The sequence below is a fragment of the Symphalangus syndactylus genome, chromosome 15 (genome assembly GCF_028878055.3).
Source record: "Symphalangus syndactylus isolate Jambi chromosome 15, NHGRI_mSymSyn1-v2.1_pri, whole genome shotgun sequence".
Classification (NCBI taxonomy): domain Eukaryota; kingdom Metazoa; phylum Chordata; class Mammalia; order Primates; family Hylobatidae; genus Symphalangus; species Symphalangus syndactylus.
Window position 1 is genome coordinate 90,854,362 of NC_072437.2, and position 23,361 is coordinate 90,877,722.

The 23,361-nt window shown below is 41.1% G+C and overlaps 1 protein-coding gene across 1 annotated transcript in view; it reads left to right on the top strand.

Moving 5' to 3' along the window:
* ATP8A2 (ATPase phospholipid transporting 8A2) overlaps positions 1-23,361 on the top strand; it is a 695,753-nt gene that overhangs the window by 161,540 nt on the left and 510,852 nt on the right. Inside the window, exons 3-10 of the mRNA XM_055244084.2 lie at positions 2,771-2,870; positions 3,334-3,432; positions 4,731-4,776; positions 5,728-5,768; positions 10,460-10,533; positions 12,761-12,830; positions 14,350-14,477; positions 15,733-15,844. Of these exons, the coding sequence (XP_055100059.2) occupies positions 2,771-2,870; positions 3,334-3,432; positions 4,731-4,776; positions 5,728-5,768; positions 10,460-10,533; positions 12,761-12,830; positions 14,350-14,477; positions 15,733-15,844 (670 nt within the window). The remainder of the gene's footprint in view (positions 1-2,770; positions 2,871-3,333; positions 3,433-4,730; positions 4,777-5,727; positions 5,769-10,459; positions 10,534-12,760; positions 12,831-14,349; positions 14,478-15,732; positions 15,845-23,361) is intronic.

The window sequence follows — 23,361 nt, forward strand, 5'->3', positions numbered from 1 at the left end:
ATCCTCATATTTTAGTTTTGGGATATTTGTGGTGATAACCTTAGTGCTGTAAATTTGGTTTTTGTTTTCTGTGTGGGGAACGAAGCCAGCTTGCTTCCATGCCACCATTTTGGAACCAGAAACCTCATTGTATTACATCTTATAGTGCTCTGCTGAATTAAATTCAAATAGGAAGTTTGAACAAATTTACCTCCTCAGCGATTATCCTAAATCCCTGCTACTCAAAGTGTGGTCACTGTACCAGTAGCATTGAACTCACCTGGGAACTTGTTAGAAATGTGGAATCTCAGGCCCACCCCAGACCTACTGAATCAGAATCTGCATTTTAATAAGCTCTCCAGGAGACTGGTGTGTTCAAGTAGTACTGTCCTGCCCTGCAATATTCTGGTAGACTCATTTTGATAGGTGCTGCCTTTAGCTGTTTGTAGTGTTATATCTTTAATTCTGTAACATGACAGCTAATGGCTGTATATTTTGGCAATTATTTTAATGCCACACAATAACCTTTTCCTGGATGAATGTTAATTTCTGTGAATTATTGATCATGCTTATTCTATCTCAGGATGCAAGCATTTGGGCTCATTTTTCTAGTTCTAGTAGAGTAAAAGTTAGTATGCATTTCCCTCTCCACTTCTACCCTCTTATATTTCATTTCTTGCCACAAGCAAGATTCCTTTCCTCCTCAACTCTTCATCTTCATGGTTCTCAGGTATATGTAGGTCCTTAAGCACAGTCAGCATTTTGCTCAAGTGGAAAATGTTCATATATAGCTGGGGTAATGTGCCAACTGTGTGCATGTGTATCTGGTTTATACAGATGGAATCTCAGGTTCAGATGTTATCATCAAGCTATCTTGCAGGATAGTTTCTACACTCTTATTTTACAGTATGTGAACTTTCTTTTTGTTTTTTGCTGACAAATGTTGATTGCTTTATTTCAGTTGTCAGGATTGCTGTAGAGGTATGCATGATATTCCATTTGATTTTGTCCTCTAAGCCATAGTTAAGAAGACTTTGTATTGTGAGCTATCACATACATGAGTTTTGTGTATTTTCCCTACTTTTTAATAAGCTTAATGTCAGCTGTTGATTCTGGCCAAATTTCACAGTGACATCCTGTTATGCCACAGGGCCACGTAAACAAGGAGGAGACCCATGTCAGCAAATTTCTAGCTAATTCAGGGATAGTCTTTCAAGTTTCATATTGTTTAAGTTTTGACTCTTTAAAAAGTGGTCTTCATATAACATCACATACATTTTTAGCACCTTAGGTAGAAGGTGCTAAAAATGATTTTGTCTTTAAGGATAACTCTGATCACTGTATTGTGAAATGCGAGGCCATTGTACCATGGGGCATGATTTTCTCTGAGGCAGTGGCAGATGGGACTATTGGCAGTGGGACTATTTCTTGTTCCATCAAATGACCTCCGGCTGCTATATTTTTGAGTAGTCCACTTTGGTTTTACTCTGTTGTTCCAGGCTTGGTTGCTGTCCAGTCTCACAGTAGTGTACCTTGCCTCTGGTGTATTCTGTCTCCTGAGCCCTTTGCCCTCCTATTGGGGTGCTTCTAATTTGTTGTAAATTAAAAACCTGCTAGATAATCTTTTTTTTATTTACTATACTTTAAGTTCTAGGGTACATGTGCACAATGTGCAGGTTTGTTACATATGTATACGTGTGCGATGTTGGTGTGCTGCACCCATTAACTCATCATTTATATTAGGTATATCTCCTAATGCTATCCCTCCCCGCCCCGCCACCCCACAACAGGCCCCAGTGTGTGATGTTCCCCTTCCTGTGTCCATGTGTTCTCATTGTTCAATTCCCACCTATGAGTAAGAACATGCGGTGTTTGGTTTTCTGTCCTTGCGATAGTTTGCTCAGAATGATGAAAACCTGCTGGATAATATTGCTAGAATATATTATAATTAAGAATAGGCTCAGAGTGATGTCTTCAGAGGGTGAGCTAGGAATCATATAGGTACTTTTATGGTGCAAACTTGAATAAAATGTGTGAGCAGCCACAGCTGGTTTGGTTCATTTTGCCTTTGGGTTATTTCACTGTTCACTCACTATCTGCTATGTGCTGGGAACATATGGAATTGAAGTAAACATTCTTGTCATTCCCATAATCTGCTCTGGGAATAGATAAAATACTAAGCAAAGCGTTACACCTATATGATATAGGTGTAAACACTATACTGTAGGCTTGCATGAGGAGTGTCATTATAAATTTGACCAGACTTACTGGAAGATGTAAGATTGGGTGGAAGGAAGGACACTTTAGTCATGGAGAGACAGGTAGGGTGTAAGGGAGAGGACGTCCTAGGTGGAAGCAAAAGTGTGAGCAAAGGTGGTCAAATAAAGGGTGTGTGGAAGGAATGGAATTTATTTGGGTGTGGTGGAAGCATGAAACATCTGCGGTGGGTACCCAGAGGGAACATCGAATTGTTATTCACACGCCTGCTGTTCATAGCATATAGCTCCTAGAAGGTGGGTAGATGTCTCTGCTTATGCTGTGTGAAAATTAAAGAAGCACATGTATATCTTCCAATGTGGAAAACAAAGGCCGCATTGGAAGATTTTCTCATCAGGGGCGCCATTTTACAAACTAAAGCTCTTAGGAGAAGATACACAGCAATTTCCTTGTCTTGAGGTTTGAAACATTTTTTTTTAAACCATTTGTAAAACTTTCGAAACTTCTTGTCTTGTTCTTGTGTTTTAGAGTTTACGTCTATAACCGATAGTATTATTTTTCTTTGCACTTACAGTACGGCCAAGTACAGCGTGTTGACATTTCTACCTCGATTCTTGTATGAGCAGATTAGAAGAGCTGCTAATGCCTTCTTTCTCTTCATTGCCTTATTACAGGTAATGGTTTTTTAACAGTTCCTTGGAATTCACTTAATTACATGTAAAATGAGATTTTGCTAAAGGTTCCTTAACTGCTAAAGTGTTATAATCTTGGAATATCGTTTGTTTTCCTCCTCCAGTCATTGTTTGATAGAGTGAACAAGCCTGACTTTGTATATAGGGAGATTTCTTTTGGTATGGCCTTAAGGATGATTGCAGTGACTGAAAGAGGCATTGAAAAGTGGACTTAGGGCCATACTTTTAAGACTTTTTCTGTTCCAAACACATGACCAATGTTGGACAAAATTTTTAAAAATATGTAAAATACATAGCTAGTTTTTAAAGTAAGGTAATTATTTTTGAGTAACAGAAATGGAACAGAACTGCAAAAGTGTGAACCGTGCATGACTGCCATAATTTTCTGTTCATGGAGAGGATTTTTAATGTGCCAACTTTCTACTTGTGGTCTCTTATCTTCCAGCAAATTCCAGATGTATCTCCAACAGGAAGATATACCACCCTGGTGCCATTGATCATTATTTTAACAATTGCAGGCATCAAAGAGATTGTAGAAGATTTTGTAAGTTTTTGCTTTTGGATAATAAAATCATTGTATGCAGTAGATAATAACTTATGTGTTGTCTCGGGTGATATATTTAAGGCAGGAAATTGGGCTATAGCTTAACCAGCCTCTTTAGATGCCTGATGGTATTTTTGGGGGAGGGAATGTATACTCAGAGTGTCCTAAATACCTGTACAGTGACACTAAGCAGTTCAAACTTTGATTTCAAATATTAGGTCTCTGGAGCCCCATTGATTTTTATCACTGATGTTTCTTATAGCCTGCTTTAGAGCTTGCTAATTTGGGCAGCAAATGAAGGATTGCTGTGTTGTCTAGGATGGCAGCGTTGTCTCGCTCTGCCTGGGGCAACTTTACAAGAATCTTCTCCCCTCACAATCATCCTAGTGTATCTCCAAGTTCACGGGCTTCAACAACTATATTCCTTTTCCCTCTCTTTCTTGCTCTGTCTCCCCCTATATATTTGTGTGTGTGTGTGTGTATATATATATATATATATATATATGTTTGCATGTGCTGTCTATCTCTGGATCTTCCTCTCCTCCCTTACATACACACACACACCTTGCTTTCACAAACATATATGCATCTTTCTGGGAATAGGTATGTAAATAAATATAATACAGCTTAAGCATCCCTAAATCCAAAAACCCCAAATCTGAAATGCTTCAAAATCCAAAACTTTGTGCGTGCTGACATGATGCCACAAGTGGAAAACTCCACAGCTGACCTCATGTAATGGCTGCACAAAATTATTATAAACACTGTATGAAGTTACCTTCAGGTTATGTGCATAAAGTGAACATGAAACATAAATAAATTTCATGTTTAGACTTGGGTCCCATCCCGGAGATTCCTCATTGTGTATACGCAAATACTCCAAGATCTGAAACAATCTGAAACATGAAACACTTCTGGTCCCGAGCATGTCAGATAAGGGATCTTCAACCTGTACACATCGAAGCAAAGTTACTTTATCAATAAAATGAAGTTGGCTGTTTGTTGCTGGGTTTATTACACTGAATAATCATTTCCGTCTGATCTAAAGCAAGGAGTGAAAAGTTTTGTACTTCCAAGTGCTAGAGCCAAAATAAAATACTTGAAACTAGAGGAGACCACTTCTAAACTTAGGGAGTGCTGATAGATCACAACACTGTCTAACTGAATTTTACAGCATGAGCATTATTGGCAGTTAGTTTCCTTGTCCCCTGTAATTTCCTGATTGTTTTGTTTGCTATTTCAATTATTCATGTGGAACTTGTGAATGTTAGAACTACTTTTTTTTCTTTCTGTAACAGAAGCGACACAAGGCAGACAATGCAGTTAACAAAAAGAAAACAATAGGTAAGATCCCAGGCTGAATCACTTTTTCCACCGGAAAACTTAAGAATAAGGCCTGCATTTAAGGAGTTTTAAATAAGTAGTGAATGGTATTGAGATAAATTGGGAAGATGATCTATAAAATACTTTAAAGAAATAGTAAATAAGAAATTGAACATAATTTTAGTCCTGATAATGAAGTTTGAGCAGCATTTGTTAACAGAATGTTAGAAAAGGTTGTAATTTTCAGGAACTAGACAGTTTTTATGTCCATAAAGAGTCTAAGCATTCACATCCTTCATTTATAATCTCTCCTTACTTCCCTCTTCTACTTTTTATTGTTTTATTTCGACAACATCAATTTTTTGTTTGTTTATTTAATTTTTTGAGACAGGGTCTCACTCCTGTTGCCCAGGCTGGAGTTCAGTGGCATGATCATGGCTCACTGTAGCTTTGACCTCCCAGGCTCAGGTGGTCCTCCCACCTCAGCCTCTTGAGTAGCTGGGACTACAGTCACGCACCACCACCCCTGACTAATTTTTGTATTTTTGGTAGAGATGGGTTTCACCATGCTGCCCACGCTAGTCTCAAACTTCTGGGCTCAAGCAATCTGCTTGCCTTGGCTTCCCAAAGTGTAAGGATTACAGGTATGAGCCACTGCGCCCAGCTGTTTAGTTTTTTTTAAATTGTAGAACAGCAGGCCTTTTTTTCCTTCTGGGCTGAAAGTAAGTAGATTTAACTTACATACATACATAAACATTTATGTATATGCATTAATGTATATATGTTACAGAGGTACATACCATACATTAGTGTTCCATTTTGAGGGGGTGGTGCTGATGTTATGCCATCATGGCTAAAGATAGGGTATGTCAGAATTAATAAATGGAATTCTAAAAGAAAGCTTTTGGATTTTAGGAAGCTGATTCAATTTATCACCAGTATTAACCAATGTTTTATTTTTCTCTTTTTCAGTGTTAAGAAATGGTATGTGGCATACCATTATGTGGAAAGAGGTAAAAACTAATTTTAAAGATGTACCAGTACTATTGGTTTGAAGATGTATAATGAATTGCTGGTCTTGATTGCAGTATAAAGTTTGTGTTAGACATAGTAGAGTTTTCCATGAGGTCTGCTGAGACCTGATGCATGTTTACTCTGTCCCTTGCCCCTTCTAGTAGAGTTTTCCATGAGGTCTGCTGAGACCTGATGCATGTTTACTCTGTCCCTTGCCCAATGTGTCACTTCAAGCTATGAACTTCATCGCTCCTGATTGACATTTCTGAAATCTCAAAGTATTTTCTAGTTTCTAAATCCAATTTGAGAAACATTTTCCCTGTTCCTCTGTTGTCTTAACCTAAGTTAAAGTTTATTTTTGTTTTTAGCATTTGTGATTCTCACTTCTAACATTTTTGGGTGGAAAGGTCATTAACTACAGAGTGGTGGAAAGGGGGTAAGAAACCACCCCGTTTCCGTTCTAGCACAGCAGTTAGCTGCGCTTAATAATAGCAAGGAAAGCTTTGCCTCCACGTCCCTGGAAGTATGAGGTTTAGAAGTTTGAAGAATGGTGTGGTTTTTTGGTTGTTTATGGTGATGAGTAGAAAATTTAGAAGAAATCTGCCATACCATCTAGGTATTTTATATCTGATAAAATTAGCTTTTTAAACGAGTGTTTTAGCAGGACCTTCTTAATGGACACAAGATGTGTTGGGGGATGACTCTCATTAGTCCAGCATTCAAAGCCGATTAACATGATTTTAAAAGAAAACAGCTTTTTAGAAGGGTAACTTGAAATAGCTTTTCTTGCTAAACATTTAGTAAACAATGTTTTAAAATGCCTCTTACAGTCTTTTATACCTGAAAAATGCCCGTGATATGGTAACTGCAGCATTTGCTTTAGTTTTCATTTTACTTTACTTTGTTTTAGGAGAATCTGCCACCCTTTAAAGAAATTTCTCCTTCATAGTGTTTGTCAGTAATGCCTTAACCTTTGCTGCAATCTTGAAGTCCTGTGCTGCAAACGTTCATCAACCTCACGTTTGGAAAGGTCATGATTCTTGGTCAGGAGGTTGGGAATTCTTGACTCACAGTGGGAGAGATGCTCCCAATGCTGAAGGAATTCAGGGGTTCTCCCAGCACTGGGAAATTGCCCCTCTATTTCTCTAGGGTTCCTCTTGTTACTCCCTCCCCAGAAAGGTATCAGTATCAGCTAGAGTGAAGAATGATTTGGATTCAGAGGGCCTGACATTACTTGAAACAGCAGAAAATGGAGTGATGGTCTCTGATTGATGGTCTTCTGTGGTTCAGGAGCTGACGGCTTTGCAGACTCCCAAAACTCATAACAGTTTCCATTGTTCATCTGGGAGAAAAACAACAATAACAAAGAAACACCGGTTATATACTGTGCCACATGCATTTTTATTTCCATTTAAAATGTATTTACTTGGTTTATTTCAGTGGAGCTCCTGGCGTGTGCCAGAGATTGTACTAGGCATGGGAAGAATGAAGCACAGCGCTTCCCTTAAGGAGTTTCAAACTTCAGTGGGCATCCCAGTCACCGTCCACAGGGCTGCTAGAACCCAGATGGCTGGGCCCACTCGCAGGCTATCTGATTCACTGGGTCTCGGGTGGGGCCCTAGAATTTGCATGCAAGCAAATTATTAGTTGAGGCTGATGCCGATGGTGTAGGGAGCACACTCAAGAACCATTGGTGTCCTGGGAGAGAGAGGCAACTAACCTAACACAGTGCAGTTGCTGAGCTCTGTGTGGGAGAAAGCTTCCACTTTGGGAAGAGCTGGGAGGGGCCACCTACCTAGACCCTGTGGTTCAGATCAGGAAAGTCTGCCCTCCAGAGATGCACTAGTGCTCTCTTGAAGGGTGAATTGGGGGTAACTAGCTGCGGAACTGTGAGTAGTTCAGTGTGAGGATGAGGATACAGAAGAGGGCAGAGATGTCAGGCAAGGGGAAGCTGGCTGTCCCTAAGGTCCCCAAAATGATAATAACCTAATCTGAAGTGCTGAAGCTCAGGTCTGCCATCCTCTGGGCTGTAGCTGAGTCACTGGTGAGTGCCGAGAGCAGCTCTTGGGTGTATCTCAGTGGCTTTGATTGACTTCGAGAGGATCTTTCAGCTACTTCCTCAAAATTAAGAGACTTGAGGAACTCTCCGAGGCTAGAGTGGATTCAGGGATCTGGACGGTTTCTGTCCCCACTGTACTAATTCTTTGAGGGAGTATTACACACGCAAGGAACAATCATGTAAGAACATTAAAACCATTTCCAGGCCAGGCATGCTCACGCCTGCAATCCCAGCACTTTGGGAGGCTGAGGCGGCTGGATCACTTTAGCTCAGGAGCTCAAGATCAGCCTGGGCAACATGGCCAAACCCCATCTCTACAAAAAAATACAAAAATCAGCTGGGCGTGGTGGTGCGTGTTTGTAATCCCAGCTACTCAGGAGGATGAGGTGGGAGGATCACTTGAGCTTGGGAGGTGGAGGTTGCAGTGAGCCTTGATCGCGCCACTGCACTCCAGCCTGAGTGACAGAGCGAGACCCTGTCTCAAAAACACAAAACAACCAAAAAAAAAATATTTTTTTCAAGCAAAATCCAAGTAAGTCATTTCTTATGTACACAAAACTTCTTAGTACTTGGTTACTGGCATATGAATGTTTCTTTATTTAGAGAGTAAAGAGGAGAGAAAACCATAATTTCTCTTGTCCTCCCACTTTGAATTTAAAAAAATCCACTGCCTTTTTTCATTTGAAAACATGACAAATTTTCTTGTCTAGTGGTTTTTTCTTTACTAATTACTTCTTCTGATTTTTATATGTAATTAAACTATTCATATGAAATAGTTTTAATTTTATTTTATTCTTTTTAGACGGAGTCTCGCTCTGTTGCCCAGGCTGGAGTGCAGTGGTGCTGTCTCGGCTCACTGCAACCTCTGCCTCCTGGGTTCAAGCGATTCTCCTGCCTCAGCCTCCCAAGTAGCTGGGACTACAGGTGCCCACCACCATGCCCAGTTAATTTTTTTTTTTTTTAGTGAGATGGGGGTTTCACCATGTTAGCCAGGCTGGTCTTGAACTCCTGACCTCAAGTGATCTGCCTGCTTCGGCCTCCCAAAGTGTTGGGATTATAGGTGTGAGCCACTGCGCCTGGCCAAAACACTTTCAATTCACATAACATCGTTTGCTTTTGTACTGGTGGTTGTTAAGACAGCTTTGTGGCATTTTCCCCAGACACTTTAATAAACAACTTAAAGTACCAATAGGATACCTTTCAGTAAATTTGCCTTTTTCCCAACGGAAAATTAAACATGGGCACTTGCTAGCTTATAAGATCTGGCAGTTTTTCACAAGTATCGTATCACTTGAAATTCCTGGTTTCTAAGAGAATAGTAACATGGCTAGAATAGGAAATAGAAAGCATAAATGCCCATTTTGAGCTTTGCAAATATTACTGTGCTAGGAATGGTCTTCTGGTATCATCGGATAATTCTAATGTCCTTGACCTTCACACTCATGATGTCCTTTCAGTTATGCTTCCACTGATGTAGACTGACATACATATGGACCTGTTTTATGCCAGGTGCCGTGTATACTTCCTTAGTCACTGCATTCACCTTACAAGGCCGGTGGCACTGTTTTCCTGTTTCAGACGTGAGACGCGGGGGCGCTGAGAGGTGAAGCAGCTTGCCGAGATCACAAAGCTAGCACACGGCTATAAAGCTAGGATTGGAGTTAGGCTTGCCTGATTTGAAAGCCCCCGTTCTCTCCATCCTAGAACTTTCTGCGATGTTACTGAAAGATTTGTAGACACTTGGCCATGGTGCCATTTTGGAGACTACAACCTTTTTCCTTCGCTTGAGATCTTCTGTCTAGTGGAGTCTGTTCCCCAAGGTGGTCTCTGACTTTGGCTGTGATCCTTTTTCTGGGAATTTCTTGAGGCTGTACAAATCTTCTCCATTTTATGTGGTATATTTCCAGGGGGACTTTTAGGTGCACTTTTCATGGGTGAATTTACTGTTGCCTTTTAATCAGAGCATTGGCCTTCCGTGAAGCTTGCCCAGTTTTGAATCCTGGTTCTAACACTCAGTGGCTGTATTACTGTGATCAAGTGATTTTGTTTTCTGCACCTCAATTTGTAAAACAGAGAAAAATTTATAAAACAGAAAAATTTATGTGTGTTAACTTAGTTGATCCTTGTAGTCACTCTATGAAATATGTGCCTTTATCCTCATTATATAGATGAGGAAACTGAGGCACACAGAGTTTACATAACTTGTTCATCGTTACACAGCTCGTCAGGGGTGCAGTGGGGATTGAGCCCAGGCATTAGGCTGGCTCTGGTGGTGTGTGCGTGACCATTCTACCCTACTGTGTACAGCTATGGAAATGCTCAAGTATTTGTAAATGGATGGATAATTGTAAGAAAATGAGATCTTTATAGCTGTTCTGAGTTAGCCCTTTTCTCCCTCTCCCTTTCCTTTTTTATTAAACATCATTGCAAAAAAAGGCAACATTACCAGTGTCTGCATGGAAGCATTTTCCTTTTGTTCTTGTCAAGAAAAATAATTTGGGCTTCTCCATCTTAAACTTCATGGTTTAGTTATATAATAATTTTTTCTTCAAATATTTAAGCACCTTTTTCACCATGTGTGTTTTGTTTCTTTTCTTCCATGCCTCTCTGTCCTCGTCCCTGTCTCTCTAGGTGGCAGTGGGAGACATTGTGAAGGTCGTCAATGGGCAGTATCTTCCAGCAGATGTGGTCCTGCTGTCCTCCAGGTTAGCTGTGCTAGTGGGCACCTTTTTTGCAATAAATGTTAAGAACAATAAAATATTAAGCAGCGACTGGGGCAATCTTGAGCCATCTGTTCCCTTCTACCATCCTCTCTCTGTCCCATTCTTCCATTTCTTGTCATTTGCCTTCTCCTGCCATGAACTTTGGTTTCTTTCTCACATTCATTCCTTTGTGCTTTTTCTGAACTCTTTTATGTGTGTTGACTTCACTTACTCTCCTGGCTATTTGGGGGGTTTTTCTTACTTATAGGGACACTGAGTCAAGAGCAGTGGAGTGGTCCATTCATTAATGTGAGGTTGCAGCATATCTGAGATTTCAGAATCTGTTTTGTGATGGGCCCTGCCAGCAGTCTGTCCTGCAGAACCCAGTGCTGCACGTTGATAGCTGTTCAAGAACCACAGGTGTTTTCTCAGCGTAATCATGACCAGCAGATGGTGTTTGCTCTTCATCCGTCCATGTTTTGCCCCTTTTCTGTCCAAGTATCATTTTCACGTTCTCTAGGTAGTTTTATTCTAAGAAGGAATCATCACTCAGTGCAGTTCTTGACTTTTTTGGGGCTTGATGCATGAAAGTACATAGCTAGGAAAGAAAGCCAAAATTAGGGCAAGAATTGACATCTATTCTTGAATTCAAGATTAAATCGTGTGACGTTAGGACTATAACTTCCTATATTTATACACTGTTGGGAATCATAGATACGCATGCTGTTTGCATTTTCTTTGATTGCAGACAGCGTTTCTTGTATTGAAGTTAATCACTCATTGGATTTTAAGCCTAAGCATTAATTTTCTGCTTGAGATAATAGATTTAAAAATAGGACTCCAGGCCTGTGGAGGGGGAAAAAGAAACAATAACACAGGGCAGGATTTATGTTTGTCCATATTGACTGACAACAAAGAAACTCTTAGAAATATTAAAATATTGATCACTTCATAGTTCAGGCTTTAAGTCTTGGCTGTGACCCTAAAAATTTAGTGTGTGTGTATGTGTGTGTGTTTTGTTTTGGAGACAAGGTCTTACTCCGTCACCCAGGCTGGAGTGCAGTGGCTCAATCATAGCTCACTGTAAGTTCCAACTCCTGGGCTCAAGTGATCCTCCCATCTCAGCCTCCTGAGTAGCTGGGACCACAGGTGCATGCCACCACGCCTGGCTAATTTTTAAAATTTTTTTGTAGAGGCTAATTTTTAAAATTTTTTTGTAGATGTTGCCCAAGCTGGTTCTGGAACTCCTGACCTCAAGCAATCCTCCCGCCTCGGCGTCTCAAAGTGCTGGGGTTACAAGCGTGAGCCACAGTGCCCAGCCAGTTTTGTTTTTTTTTTAAATTTGGTCTTAATACCGGATTGCTTTAGCTGACGTCATGTTTCCAGCGTGCTCATTATTAGTGTCTGAGTGTGTGCTGTGTGCCGAACAACCTGTTGAGGAGGTTGTCCTACTTAATCTTCCCAATAACCCTGGATAGCCTTCCTTTGTACATGACAAGATTGAGATATGGAGAGACTAAACAATTTGCCAAGGCCACATAGCCCATAAAGGTAGAGCTAGGGGATTTTTGCCTTAACTAGTGTTTTTTTAGTTGGAAGAGTCAGGGGGCGGTTAATCACTAACTGTGTGAACTTGGCTAAACTCAAAGATTAGAAATAGGATTATAATATCTGTTATGGTTATTTTTATTCTTTGAGTTTTCTGTCTTTAATTAGGTGTTTTGATTAAAAAGTTGGCCTTGAGATTGTAAAAATGGCAGAGAATTAAAGCCTTGCCAAGCCTGTGCCTCCATCCTTCAACTCCTCTGGCTGTTGTTTTCTTCAAAAAATGTGTGTTTCTACTGGCCATGCCTTGGGCAGCCTTTTTGGTCAGGCCCAGCCCCAGACTTGAGGGATTGCCTGAACCCAGTGGTTGGGTCTGAGTGGGGACATCACATGTTTCCCCTTCTCTTTCATCTTCAGTTCATTCCTGTCTTCTTGAGGCTCAGCAGTCATTATGTGGGGCTTACAAAGGCAGATCATCTGGGCAAATGACTCTGTACTGGTGCTGAGTCCCAAAGATGAGTGTGTGTTTCCTTTTTCATCCATTACTCCTACTATAGTGGTTATTTATAACAATTTATTTTGAAGGGCCTATCAGCAGACACAGATTCCATAATAGAGATTTTCTAAGCTGTGAATTTGTGGAAAGGACCTTACGAAACTTGGCTCTTTTTTTCTCTCTCCTTAGTGAACCTCAGGCAATGTGTTATGTTGAAACAGCTAATCTGGATGGGGAGACGAACCTTAAAATACGTCAGGTAAAGTCACCTCTGATGACTTGTGTTGTTATGGTAGACACAACTGCAAATGTGGTCTCCACATATCTCTTTCTAGAGAAATAAAATATTCAGCCACAATGGAATCTATGGGAAGAATATGCCATTTATGATGAGGGAGAATGTGTTTGGAAAAAGCAGGCTGCATCAAACTCTAGGTCATGCAGGGTGCCAGGCCTTCATATAGTGTCTTATTGAGCTCTCTGCCTGTGATGCTGGAGAGAGGGGACATCTTGGTGTAGCTGAGTGGCTGGGAAGGACACAGCTTAGTGGACAAATGGAGCAGAAAAGCTTCAGGTACCCCAGTTTACATCATTGTTGTAATAAAGATTCTAATCTTAGAGGGTGATTAGAGGGTGATATAATTAGATACAAAACTTCCGTGGCTTAAAGAAAAGTATTCTTACCATGTATTTTAATTCTAGGATGAAGAATAGTCTTTTTTTTTTTTTTTTTTTTTTTGAGTTGGAGCCTTGCTCCGTTGCCCAGGCTGGAGTGCAGTGATGAGACCTCGGCTCTCTACAACCTCTGCCTCCCGGGTTCAAGCGATTCTCCCACCTTAGCCTCCCGAGTATCTGGGACTACGGGTGCATGCTACTACACGTGGCTTAATTTTTATATTTTTTTAGTAGAGATGGGGTTTCATCATGTTGGCCAGGCTGGTCTCGAACTCCTGAACTCAAGTGATCCGCTTGCTTTGGCCTCCCAAAGTGCTGGGATTACAGGCGTGAGCCACTGCACCCGGCCAAGAACGAAGAATGGTCTTTAACATATAAAAATTTTAAGCATTTTGACACTTGAAAAATTTTTGCTGCTTAAAGTTGAATTCAGCAATTCTGTCCATATATCTTTCTTTTCTACTGTAGATATTTGCTTTAGACTTTTTTTTTCCATTTAAAGAACAGTTACAGCCTGGGCAACATAGCAAGACCCTATCTCTACAAAAAACTTAAAAAATAGCTGGGCATGATGGCACATACCTGTAGTCCCAGCTACTTAGGAGGCTGAGGTGGGAGGATCACTTGAGCTCAGGATTTTGAGGCTTTAGTGAACCATGATTGCACCACTGCACTCCAGCCTGGAGGACAGAGTGAGACCCTGTCTCTTGAAGAAAAAGTGAAGAGTGCTAGATAATGTAAAATATTGAAGGGCTACTCTATTCTATCTTTATGACCAGTGTTAGAATACAGCTAGTAGATTATGCTTGCTGTAAGGTGCTGGGGTATGTTAATTATTGCTTATGCACGGATGTTTCCAGCACAATGGTGGAATCTTAACTTTCACCTTCGTTACGTTCTTTTGCCACTTTCGCATTAGATCGTTGTGGCAAAAGCTACTGGAAAAGTCTGCCTTGAGGGGCTCACAGTTTGACTTGTTAGCCCCCCAAATTATTGCACTGGAGATGCCTTATTTTTCCTTTTGATTAACCATAGGGATGCCGAATGGTGTCCCTAAGCACAGAAGATTGTGTTTGACTTCCTCTTTTGGTTTAATCTTTTAGGGTTTGAGTCACACTGCTGACATGCAAACACGTGAAGTTCTGATGAAGTTATCTGGAACTATAGAGTGTGAAGGGCCCAACCGCCACCTCTATGACTTCACTGGAAACTTGAACTTAGATGGGAAAAGGTATTATATGCCTTTTCTTCGCTGTCTTTTAAACTATGTGACTAAGAATTACTGGAGCTTTGGAAAATATGTTTGTTTCCTAGTTTTGCAATATTTTAAAACAGTGAAATTTCATACCCTTTCAATTAATTTAAAGCCTTCCTTAGATTTAAGAAAAAAACCCTGAGCCCAAGGGCCTCACATGAGGCTCAAAGCATGTGGCGTATTCTTTCTGTGCCTACTCTCTGCCAGGCAGTAGAAATGGTTTTAGCTGCATAAAATTGTCCAGAAAAGCAGAGGAGAATTATCTGAGGTGTATACAAGCTAATACACTTGTTACAGAAATGTGTGTGTGTGTGTATGGTTTTCTTTCTTTTTTTTTTTTTGCTAACCTTCTTCTAAGGAGCATTTGTTTGTTTTTAGAAAGTTGAGTGAAATGAACACTTATTCTTCCTTTAGAATATTCAGTGCCCTCCTGTCTATATTCTGTTATCTTTTTTCTTCTGGCATTTGTTATGTTGTTCTGGAGTTGTCTTTTGTTCTGATGTTGGAGAGCAGTTTCTACCTTCTGGCCATGTTTGTCTTGAACCTCTTGCCAATGCCCCCTCCAACCCTGTAACCCAGCCTCTTGCAATGTCCTTTATATTTTGACGACCCAAGGCTTGGAAGGACCTGATCATAGGAATCAACCCAAAGTATTATAAATATGACAAACTAAGTATGACTGCTTCTTGGTTTCATTTAGCATACATAGCTACACTACGGGCTCCCCATTTTGAATTTCTAAATTGTCACTCAGGTCTTTATTTACTCATTAAGTCATCCTTAAAAAAATTGATATGATAGGTTGCTGCTTTTTAAAATTTTACTCCTTTCTAATAGTCCGTGAAATACACTAGATTTATTTTACAAATAACAATAATAATAATACTTCCAATAATAATACTTACTACAAATGAGTAAGCTTCGATTGTTATTTTAGCAACTTCCTTTCTGGGTATTGAGTTTCATAACAGGATCATGAGAGATATAATTCCCTGTAACATTTTATAGAGAAAGCATTTTTTTCTGTAGTGATGAATGTAAAATAAAGCTTTCTGTGGGTCCTTTTGGGGGTAGATTAAGCAAATGGTAACCTTTGTTGTCTGTGTTTCTCAGTGAAGTAGTTCAAATTGGAGGAAAGGGAACATTTGATTTATTGTGGGTTCATGTTTAAGGGAAAAACTCATGCTTATTCTCCAGACTATCATTAAATATCATTTTTTTTTATTTTTAGCCTTGTTGCCCTTGGGCCTGACCAGATCTTATTAAGAGGCACACAGCTTAGAAATACTCAGTGGGTCTTTGGCATAGTTGTTTATACTGGACACGACACCAAACTCATGCAGGTAAAACATTTCTCTGCTGATTTGTCTTTTTTTTTTCTTTCTGCTTTTATTGACTAGAAGGTGGAAAATGCAGATGTTACATTTAGGAAGTTCAAGTTTGTCTATGAACCTAAATTTGGAACGAACTGCCTTTATTTTAGTTCCTTAGATAGCTTTTTCTAGATTTCTGTTCTCTTATCTGATATTTGTTACCATATGCCTGAACTACAAATGGTCTTTGTTTTCTGGATTAGGGGAACAATCAATTCTAACTTATTTTATCTTCTGGACTTAAGCGAGAATTAGTTCTAACTTTTAAATTTCTCTTTCTACTTCTCCTCTTTATCCCATTAATTAGGATTTTATAGCAAATTGTCTTATTTAACTGAACTTTAGACACTTTAAAATCAGTTATTTTTGAACTTAGTTTTCATAGACCGAAGAAAAAAATGAAGTTAAAATGATTTTGCTCTTTTTCTCTGTTAATGTTTTTAAAAAAATTGTTTGTGAATTTATAGGTCATATTGCTATTATGATGTATTTTGCCAGACAGCTTTTGAAATTCTACAGAAATCAGTGTCCCTGTATGTCATTTCTTACATTTGTTTGGTATCACTTGGCATCTTATTTTTGCTAATGGTGGCTATTAATGAGAATTGGCTTTTCAGCTTGTCTGTCTATAACTTCTAAAATGCACATTTGGCTGTATTTCTTGATTTAAAAATATTTAGTGACCACGTACCGAGTCTAGTGCTAGACCATATGGGTGCAATAGTGAAAGGCCCAGGCTTATCCTTGGGGAGCCAGTCGGGCTAAGGAGTAATATAGAATGACAAAGTAGAGAGAGAGATACTGGAATGTGTGTCATTACTAAGTGCTGTCAGTGTGTACAGGAGGGTCATTCAACCTAGGCTGGAAGCCAGTTGACTACATGCTAAGAATGATTCCCCTGGCAGAAGCACATTTTAGATATCGAGCTAGGGAAGGGAGACTATTGTGTTGGTCTCCTCTTTGAGGTCAAATGATAGTCAGATGAAAGAGGTAAGTATTAGAGAAGATGAAGCAGTAGACCTTGGTGGCCACCCCAGCTAGAAACACGTTGGAGATGGGGAGGAGAGATGGGATTAGAAGGGTTGAGAGACTCCCTGAAGTTGAAGAGGATTGTTGGAGTTGCTGAGTGACAGGCTGATCAGTGGGTAGAATCTTGTCTTTGTATTTCTGGGGTAGAGAGTTTCTAGCATGGGAGACCTGGGAGTGGCCCGTGCAAGTAGGAAGACAAAGGCAGAGCTGTTGAACGCCATTTGATGTTGACAAGTAAGGAACTGAGAGACTAAGGCAGTTGATGGGCCAGCGCTGTGATTTTGAAGATGTGATAATGGTGAGGCTGGGCCGGAGAGGAATGCCATGAGCCAGTTGTCAAGTCTTCAGTGAGTGACAGGGAGCAACCGAGAGGTCAATGGCCTGGCTACGGGGGAGGGGCAGAAGGTAGTGTAGCCAAATGGCGTGAATTTTATGAGTGAGTTTTTTTTTTTTTTAACATGGCATCCAAGGAATAAAGGTCCAGAAGTATTACCAGGTCTTGAATATACATCCAGTAATGCTACCTTCAGAGGCCAAAGGATGCAGATGTCTACTGGCGCACCCTCTGCTTGGGGGTACTCAAGGGAGGCGTGTCCTTGACTGTGTGAGGCAAGGAGGAGAGAGCTCTTGAGGGAGTGGGAGTACAGAGGGAAGTTCAGGAACTGGAAGGGTAGGGGCCCAGGTGCAGTGGCCTGTTGCAGAGCTTGTGTGTTGAAGCAAGGTGGGAGGGCTCCACGGCAGCTAGAAAAACGAAGAGTTGGTGAATGCTGAGAGGCAGCTCTTGGGTGGATCAGGATTATTTAGTGTTATCTGAGGTGTGCCTGATCCATCCCCCCTGCTAGGTCCTTATCCATTCACAAGGGCTGACTGGAATGCTTTAAGTTTATTGTTTCTGAGCGGCCTGTATATGAAGACTTTATCTTGATGAATAGTTTAGTGCTCTAGCCATGCAAGAACTCAGGAGGCTGAGATGGGTGGATCATTTGGGACCAGGAGTTTGAGACCAGCCTGGGTGACATAGTGAGACCCCATTTCAAAAAAAAAATAGTTTAGTACCCTGCCACCTAGAAAGTATCCTTTAACTCCCTTAGTGCAGTGTCAGTAACCCTTGCTGAATGCTCTGGGAGCTCCACTAACCACAAATCACTACTTCTGGCCTTTGTTTGTTTGTTTTTTGAGACAGGGTCTGGCTTTGTTGCCCAGGCTGGAGTGTGGTGGTGCGATCTTGGCTCACTGCAACCTCAGCCTCCCAGGCTCAAGCCATCCTCCCACCTCAGCCTCCTGAGTAGCTGGGACTGTAGGCACACGCCACTATGCCTGGCTAATTTTTGTATTTTTTGTAGAGACCAGGTTTCACCATGTTGCCCAGGCTGGTGTTGAACTTCTGAACTCAAGCGATCCACCCACCTTGGCTTCCCAAAGTGTTGGGATTACAGGCATGAGCCACAGTTCCCAGCCTACTTCTGTTTTATATGATGAAGTGGCAGACACATCATGGGTAGCTAGCTTACATTTGGTCAAGCCCCCAAAACTAGTTTTAAGATTGTGCATATTATAAATTTAAGCACTTTCCAAAATTTCTTATACACTGGGTGTTTTTTTTTTTTTACAGATTGTAATATTGTTTTCCTAGAGCATACATTGGTAATATAGCTTTTGCTCTAGAAAACCAATATTACGTGAGTTAATTAAACTATCCTTTAAAACGCTCCAGTCTTCTCTTCAGTGAGTAAGGCATGCACTGAGTTTGCATTCTGTGAGTGTGAGAGGCACTTTTCCTTGCCCCTAGGTATGAGAAACCTCTTTGCAAGGCTTCTTGCATGTTGACTGCGCATGTATAGAATGATGGAAAAACCCAGAAACATCTGTGCTAGACCTGCTGTGCCTTTAGGGCTGAAACAACGGTAAAAATAATGAGCTTTCAAAAGGAATATAATATAACACACATAGCTGGAAGCCGTCCTGTTTGTGAAATAACATTGTTTGTCTGTGCTTGTGCTACTTGACCACAGAGAGGAAACTCAATTGCTGTCGGGTTCTTCTACCTTTTTTTTCATTAAAGTCTCTCACCTCAATGCCTTTTGCCCTTCAAGTTTCCTTCAGTTCATGTTTAGTTTACTTACATGTAGAAATATTTATGTCTATAATTTCTATTGGTTGATTTAATGGGAAAAAGAGTGATTATCACACTAATTACAGCAAACATAATTACAACAAATCATGCACTATTCTGAGTGATGTACATATATCAACTCATTTATTCCTCACAATGGCTAGGTAGTATTGTTCTCATTTTATAGATGAGGAGGCTTGAGGCATAGTGTGTCCTAGTAACCTAAGCTTACAAAACTAGTAGGATTCAAAACACAGGCAGTCCAGCCAGGTGCAGTGGCTCACGCCTGTAATCCCAGCACTTTGGGAGGCCGAGGCGGGTGGATAACTTGAGGTCAGGACTTCAAGACCAGCCTGGCCAACATGGTGAAACCCCATCTCTACTAATAAATACAAAAATTAGCTGGGCATGGTGGTGCATGCCTGTAATCCCAGCTACTCAGGAGGCTGAGGTAGGAGAATTGCCTGAACGCAGGAGGCAGAGGTTGCAGTGAGCCAAGATTGCGCTGCTGCCCTCCAGCCTGGGCGACAGAGCCAGACTCAGTCTCAAAAATAAATAAAAAAAAAAAAAATAAATAAATGAAAGAAACAAAACACAGGCAGTCAAAATCCAAAGTCAGTGTAACCCAGGGGTCCCCAAGCCCCAAGCCACAGACTGGTACCAGGCCCCACAGCAAGAGGGGAGTGGCAAGCAAGCTAGTGAAGCTTCATCTGTTCATCTGTATTTACAGCAGCTCCCCATCTCTCACATTACTGCCTGAGCTCTGCCTCCTGTCAATCAGCAGTGGCATTAGATTCTCATAGGAGCGTGAACTCGGTTGTGAACTGCTCATACAAAGGATCTAGGTTGCTCATTCCTAATGAGAATCTAATGTCCAGTGATCTGTCACTGTCTCCCATCACCTGCAGATGGGACTGTCTAGTTGCAGGAAAACAAGCTCAGGGCTCCCACTGATTCTACGTTATGGTGAGTTGTATAATTATTTCATTACACATTACAATGTAAGCGTAATAGAATTAAAGTGCACAATAAATGTAATGCACTTGAGTCACCCCAAAACCATCTCCACCGAAGTCTGCGGAAAAATTGTTTTCCAAGAAACCAGTACCTGGTGCCAAAAAGGTTGGGGACAGCTGTTCTAACTGGAATTCAATGGCCTGTTTTCTCAGGAGGGAATAAAATATCTAAGATACAGATCTGATTTCAGCTTTTTCAAAATCTGACATTTTGACCTGTTTCTATTTATAAGTCCGTTACACTGAAGTAGCTGGGTTTTGTAAGAATTTTATGGAAGAATTTATAATGCCTCTAGGAATTCAACATTAAAAGCTCATCATTGGGCCAGGTGCGGTGGCTCACACCTGTAATCCTAGCACATTGGGAGGCTGAGGTGGGCAGATTGCCTGACCTCAGGAGTTCAAGACCACCCTGGGCAACATGGTGAGACCCCTGTCTCTACTAAAAATACAAAAAATTAACTGGGCGTGGTGGTATGCACCTGTGGTTCCAGCTACTATGGAGGCTGAGGCACAAGAATCGCTTGAAGCTGGGAGACGGAGGTTGCAGTGAGCCAAGATCGCACCACTGCACTCCAGCCCAGATGACAGAGTGAGACTCTGTCTCCAAAAAACAAACAAACAAACAAAAAAACAAACAAAAACCCCTCATCATTGATCATTCCAAGTAAAAATGTTCAGGGGATGGGAGTCAGTAGGCCAAGGTTGGCTTTCCACAAAGTGCACTGTTGAAGCTGGAAGTTTTGGGATTGTTCCTCTTCTGTTAGATGAAAGATAAAGTTTTCTAATCTTCCTAATTGGCCAGAATTCAGCCACTGAGAAAGATCAGAAGTCAATAACAAATGGGGTATAGAAATGAGGTTTATGATAATTTTTTTCCTGCCTGTACATTTAGTGAAAGTTTATTAAGAATGATGAGATCATGCTTAGTATTTAAGAGTTAGGATGACCAGTCCTGGACCTAGCCTGCTGGCCCTTACCATGAGGCCAGACCTGGATGTGTCATCTCAGTTGACCTTGATATAGTATTTGATTGATGATAAGTTGGCCTTTGCTAATGGATTTCCATTTAGACTCCCGAGGAATTTTTTTTAAAAGTCCGTAAAGGATGAATAATTTAGAGAAATAAAGTAAAAGGGGAAAAAATAGAAATAAAGGAAAAAGCTGCTGTGTTGTTTAGATATTGAAAGGACTTAGCTTTTCAGAATCACCAGTACAATCCCCCAACTCCTCTGCCCCCAAAGAAAACTATGGGGAAATAGTATTTTGGTTTGCCAATATAATTCAAATAACAATTTCAGTGATGTGGTATAAATTTTTCTTGGAGCTTAGGAGTGAATTGTCTCATGTTTTCATCTCAGTTTTATTTTCACATTGTGACTTTGTTTGTATTCTTATCTTTGGAGACATTTTCATCCTAGCTCTTTTAATGATCAGATCAATGGAGACTAGTGAAGGAGAATGCCGACTTAAGTTTGGCACAAGGTACCATTTTTATGGTTAGTGCCTTACAAACTCTCAGATTATCCAAACTTGGCAAATTGGTGTTGTCTCTTAAAAGTCCGGGCCCGGCTGGGCGCGGTGGCTCAAAGCCTGTAATCCCAGCACTTCGGGAGGCCGAGGTGGGTGGATCACGAGGTCAGGAGATTGAGACCATCCTGGCTAACACGGTGAAACCCCATCTCTACTAAAAATACAGAAAAATTAGTCGGGCGTGGTGGCGCTTGCCTGTAATCCCAGCTACTCGGGAGGCTGAGGCAGGAAAATCACTTGAACCCGGAAGGCAGAGGTTGCAGTGAGCCGAGATCGCACCACTGCACTCCAGCCTGGGCAACAGAGTGGGACTCATCTCAAAAAAAAAAAAAAAAAGCCTGGGCCCATGATTCATGGAAAGAGACCTGCAGGCTGACGCTCCTGTGTGAGCCTCTCCCTGTCCAATTCCTGGCTTCTGATTTAAGTCAGGAATTATTTCACCTCCAGGAATGGATTATAAATAATTCCCCTGTGGCTTTCCTCTCTTCAGTGTCTCCTTCCCCAACCTGCTGTATTACTGTACTGGTTTCCTCTGGCTGCTGTGACACATTTCCATAGTTTTAGTGACTTAAAAACACACGAATTATTATGCTGCAGTTCTATAAGTCAGAAGTGTCCTATGAGTAGTAGACTCCCTATGCTAAAACTTGAGATGTTGGCTGCTCTTTTCTGCAGGCTCAGAGGGGAATCTCTCTGATCATTTCTCTGTCACTGCCTCTCCCTCTGAGCACAATTCGGAAAGGTTCTCCCTTTTGATGACCCTTGTAGTTAGACTGGGTCCACTTGGGTAATCCCAGGATAATCTCTCCCTGTCTCACAGTTGTTAATTTAATTTAATCCCATCTGCAAAGTCCCTTTTGCTGTATAAAATAACATACTCAGGCCAGGCATGGTGGCTCACGCCTGTAATCCCAGCACTTTGGGAGGCCGAGGAGGGCGGATCACCTGAGGTCAGGATTTCAAGACCAGCCTTGCCAACATGGTGAAACCCTACTACAAATACATGGTGAAACCCTCTACTAAAAATACAAAGAATTAGCCAGGCATGATGGTGGGCGCCTGTAATCCCAGCTACTTGGGAGGCGAGGTGCAAGAATCACTTGAACCCGGGAAGTGGAGGTTGCAGTGAGCCGAGATCACACCACTGGACTCCAGCCTGGGAGACAGAGTGAGACTCCATCTCAAAAAATAAAATAAAATAAAATAAAATAAAATAAAATAAAATAAAATAACATACTCACAGTGACCCACAAGTAGGATGTGGGCATCACTGGCAGGGGTGGGAGGGTCATTAGTTTGCCCTCCACAACTACCTTCAGATATTTTTTAATAAAATGACTTCAGGTGCATAACTGTCTTGTTCAAACAGTTCTATTGACTTTCCCATGGCTGAGAGGATCTAGTCCCAAATGTTCCACCTGAACTGGAGTGATTCTTGAATCCAGCTTTAATGAATCTTTCTATACTCTCCTGCCAACACCGGCCTCAGCTCCAGCTGGGCTAGTTTCCCCCCAACAGTGAGAAGGCAGGTGCTAAGCCTGTGATCAGGTTGCCATTCTCCTTCCATTTCTCCTTTGCTGTCTCCATCATTCAGGATGCCACTCAGCTTTCTCCTGCCCAGGCTGTTCCTGACTCTTCCTGCTCCTGCCTCTTGTTCACAGTTCTCCAAGTGAACTTTTTGTCCATCCACTTATTTTGAAACCCACTAATGTTCTGTTTTGCATTATTGATATGTATGTGTTTGTGTATGTCTTTTTTATTCCTCAAATTCTGAGCTCCAGGAGGAAAAATGTGTG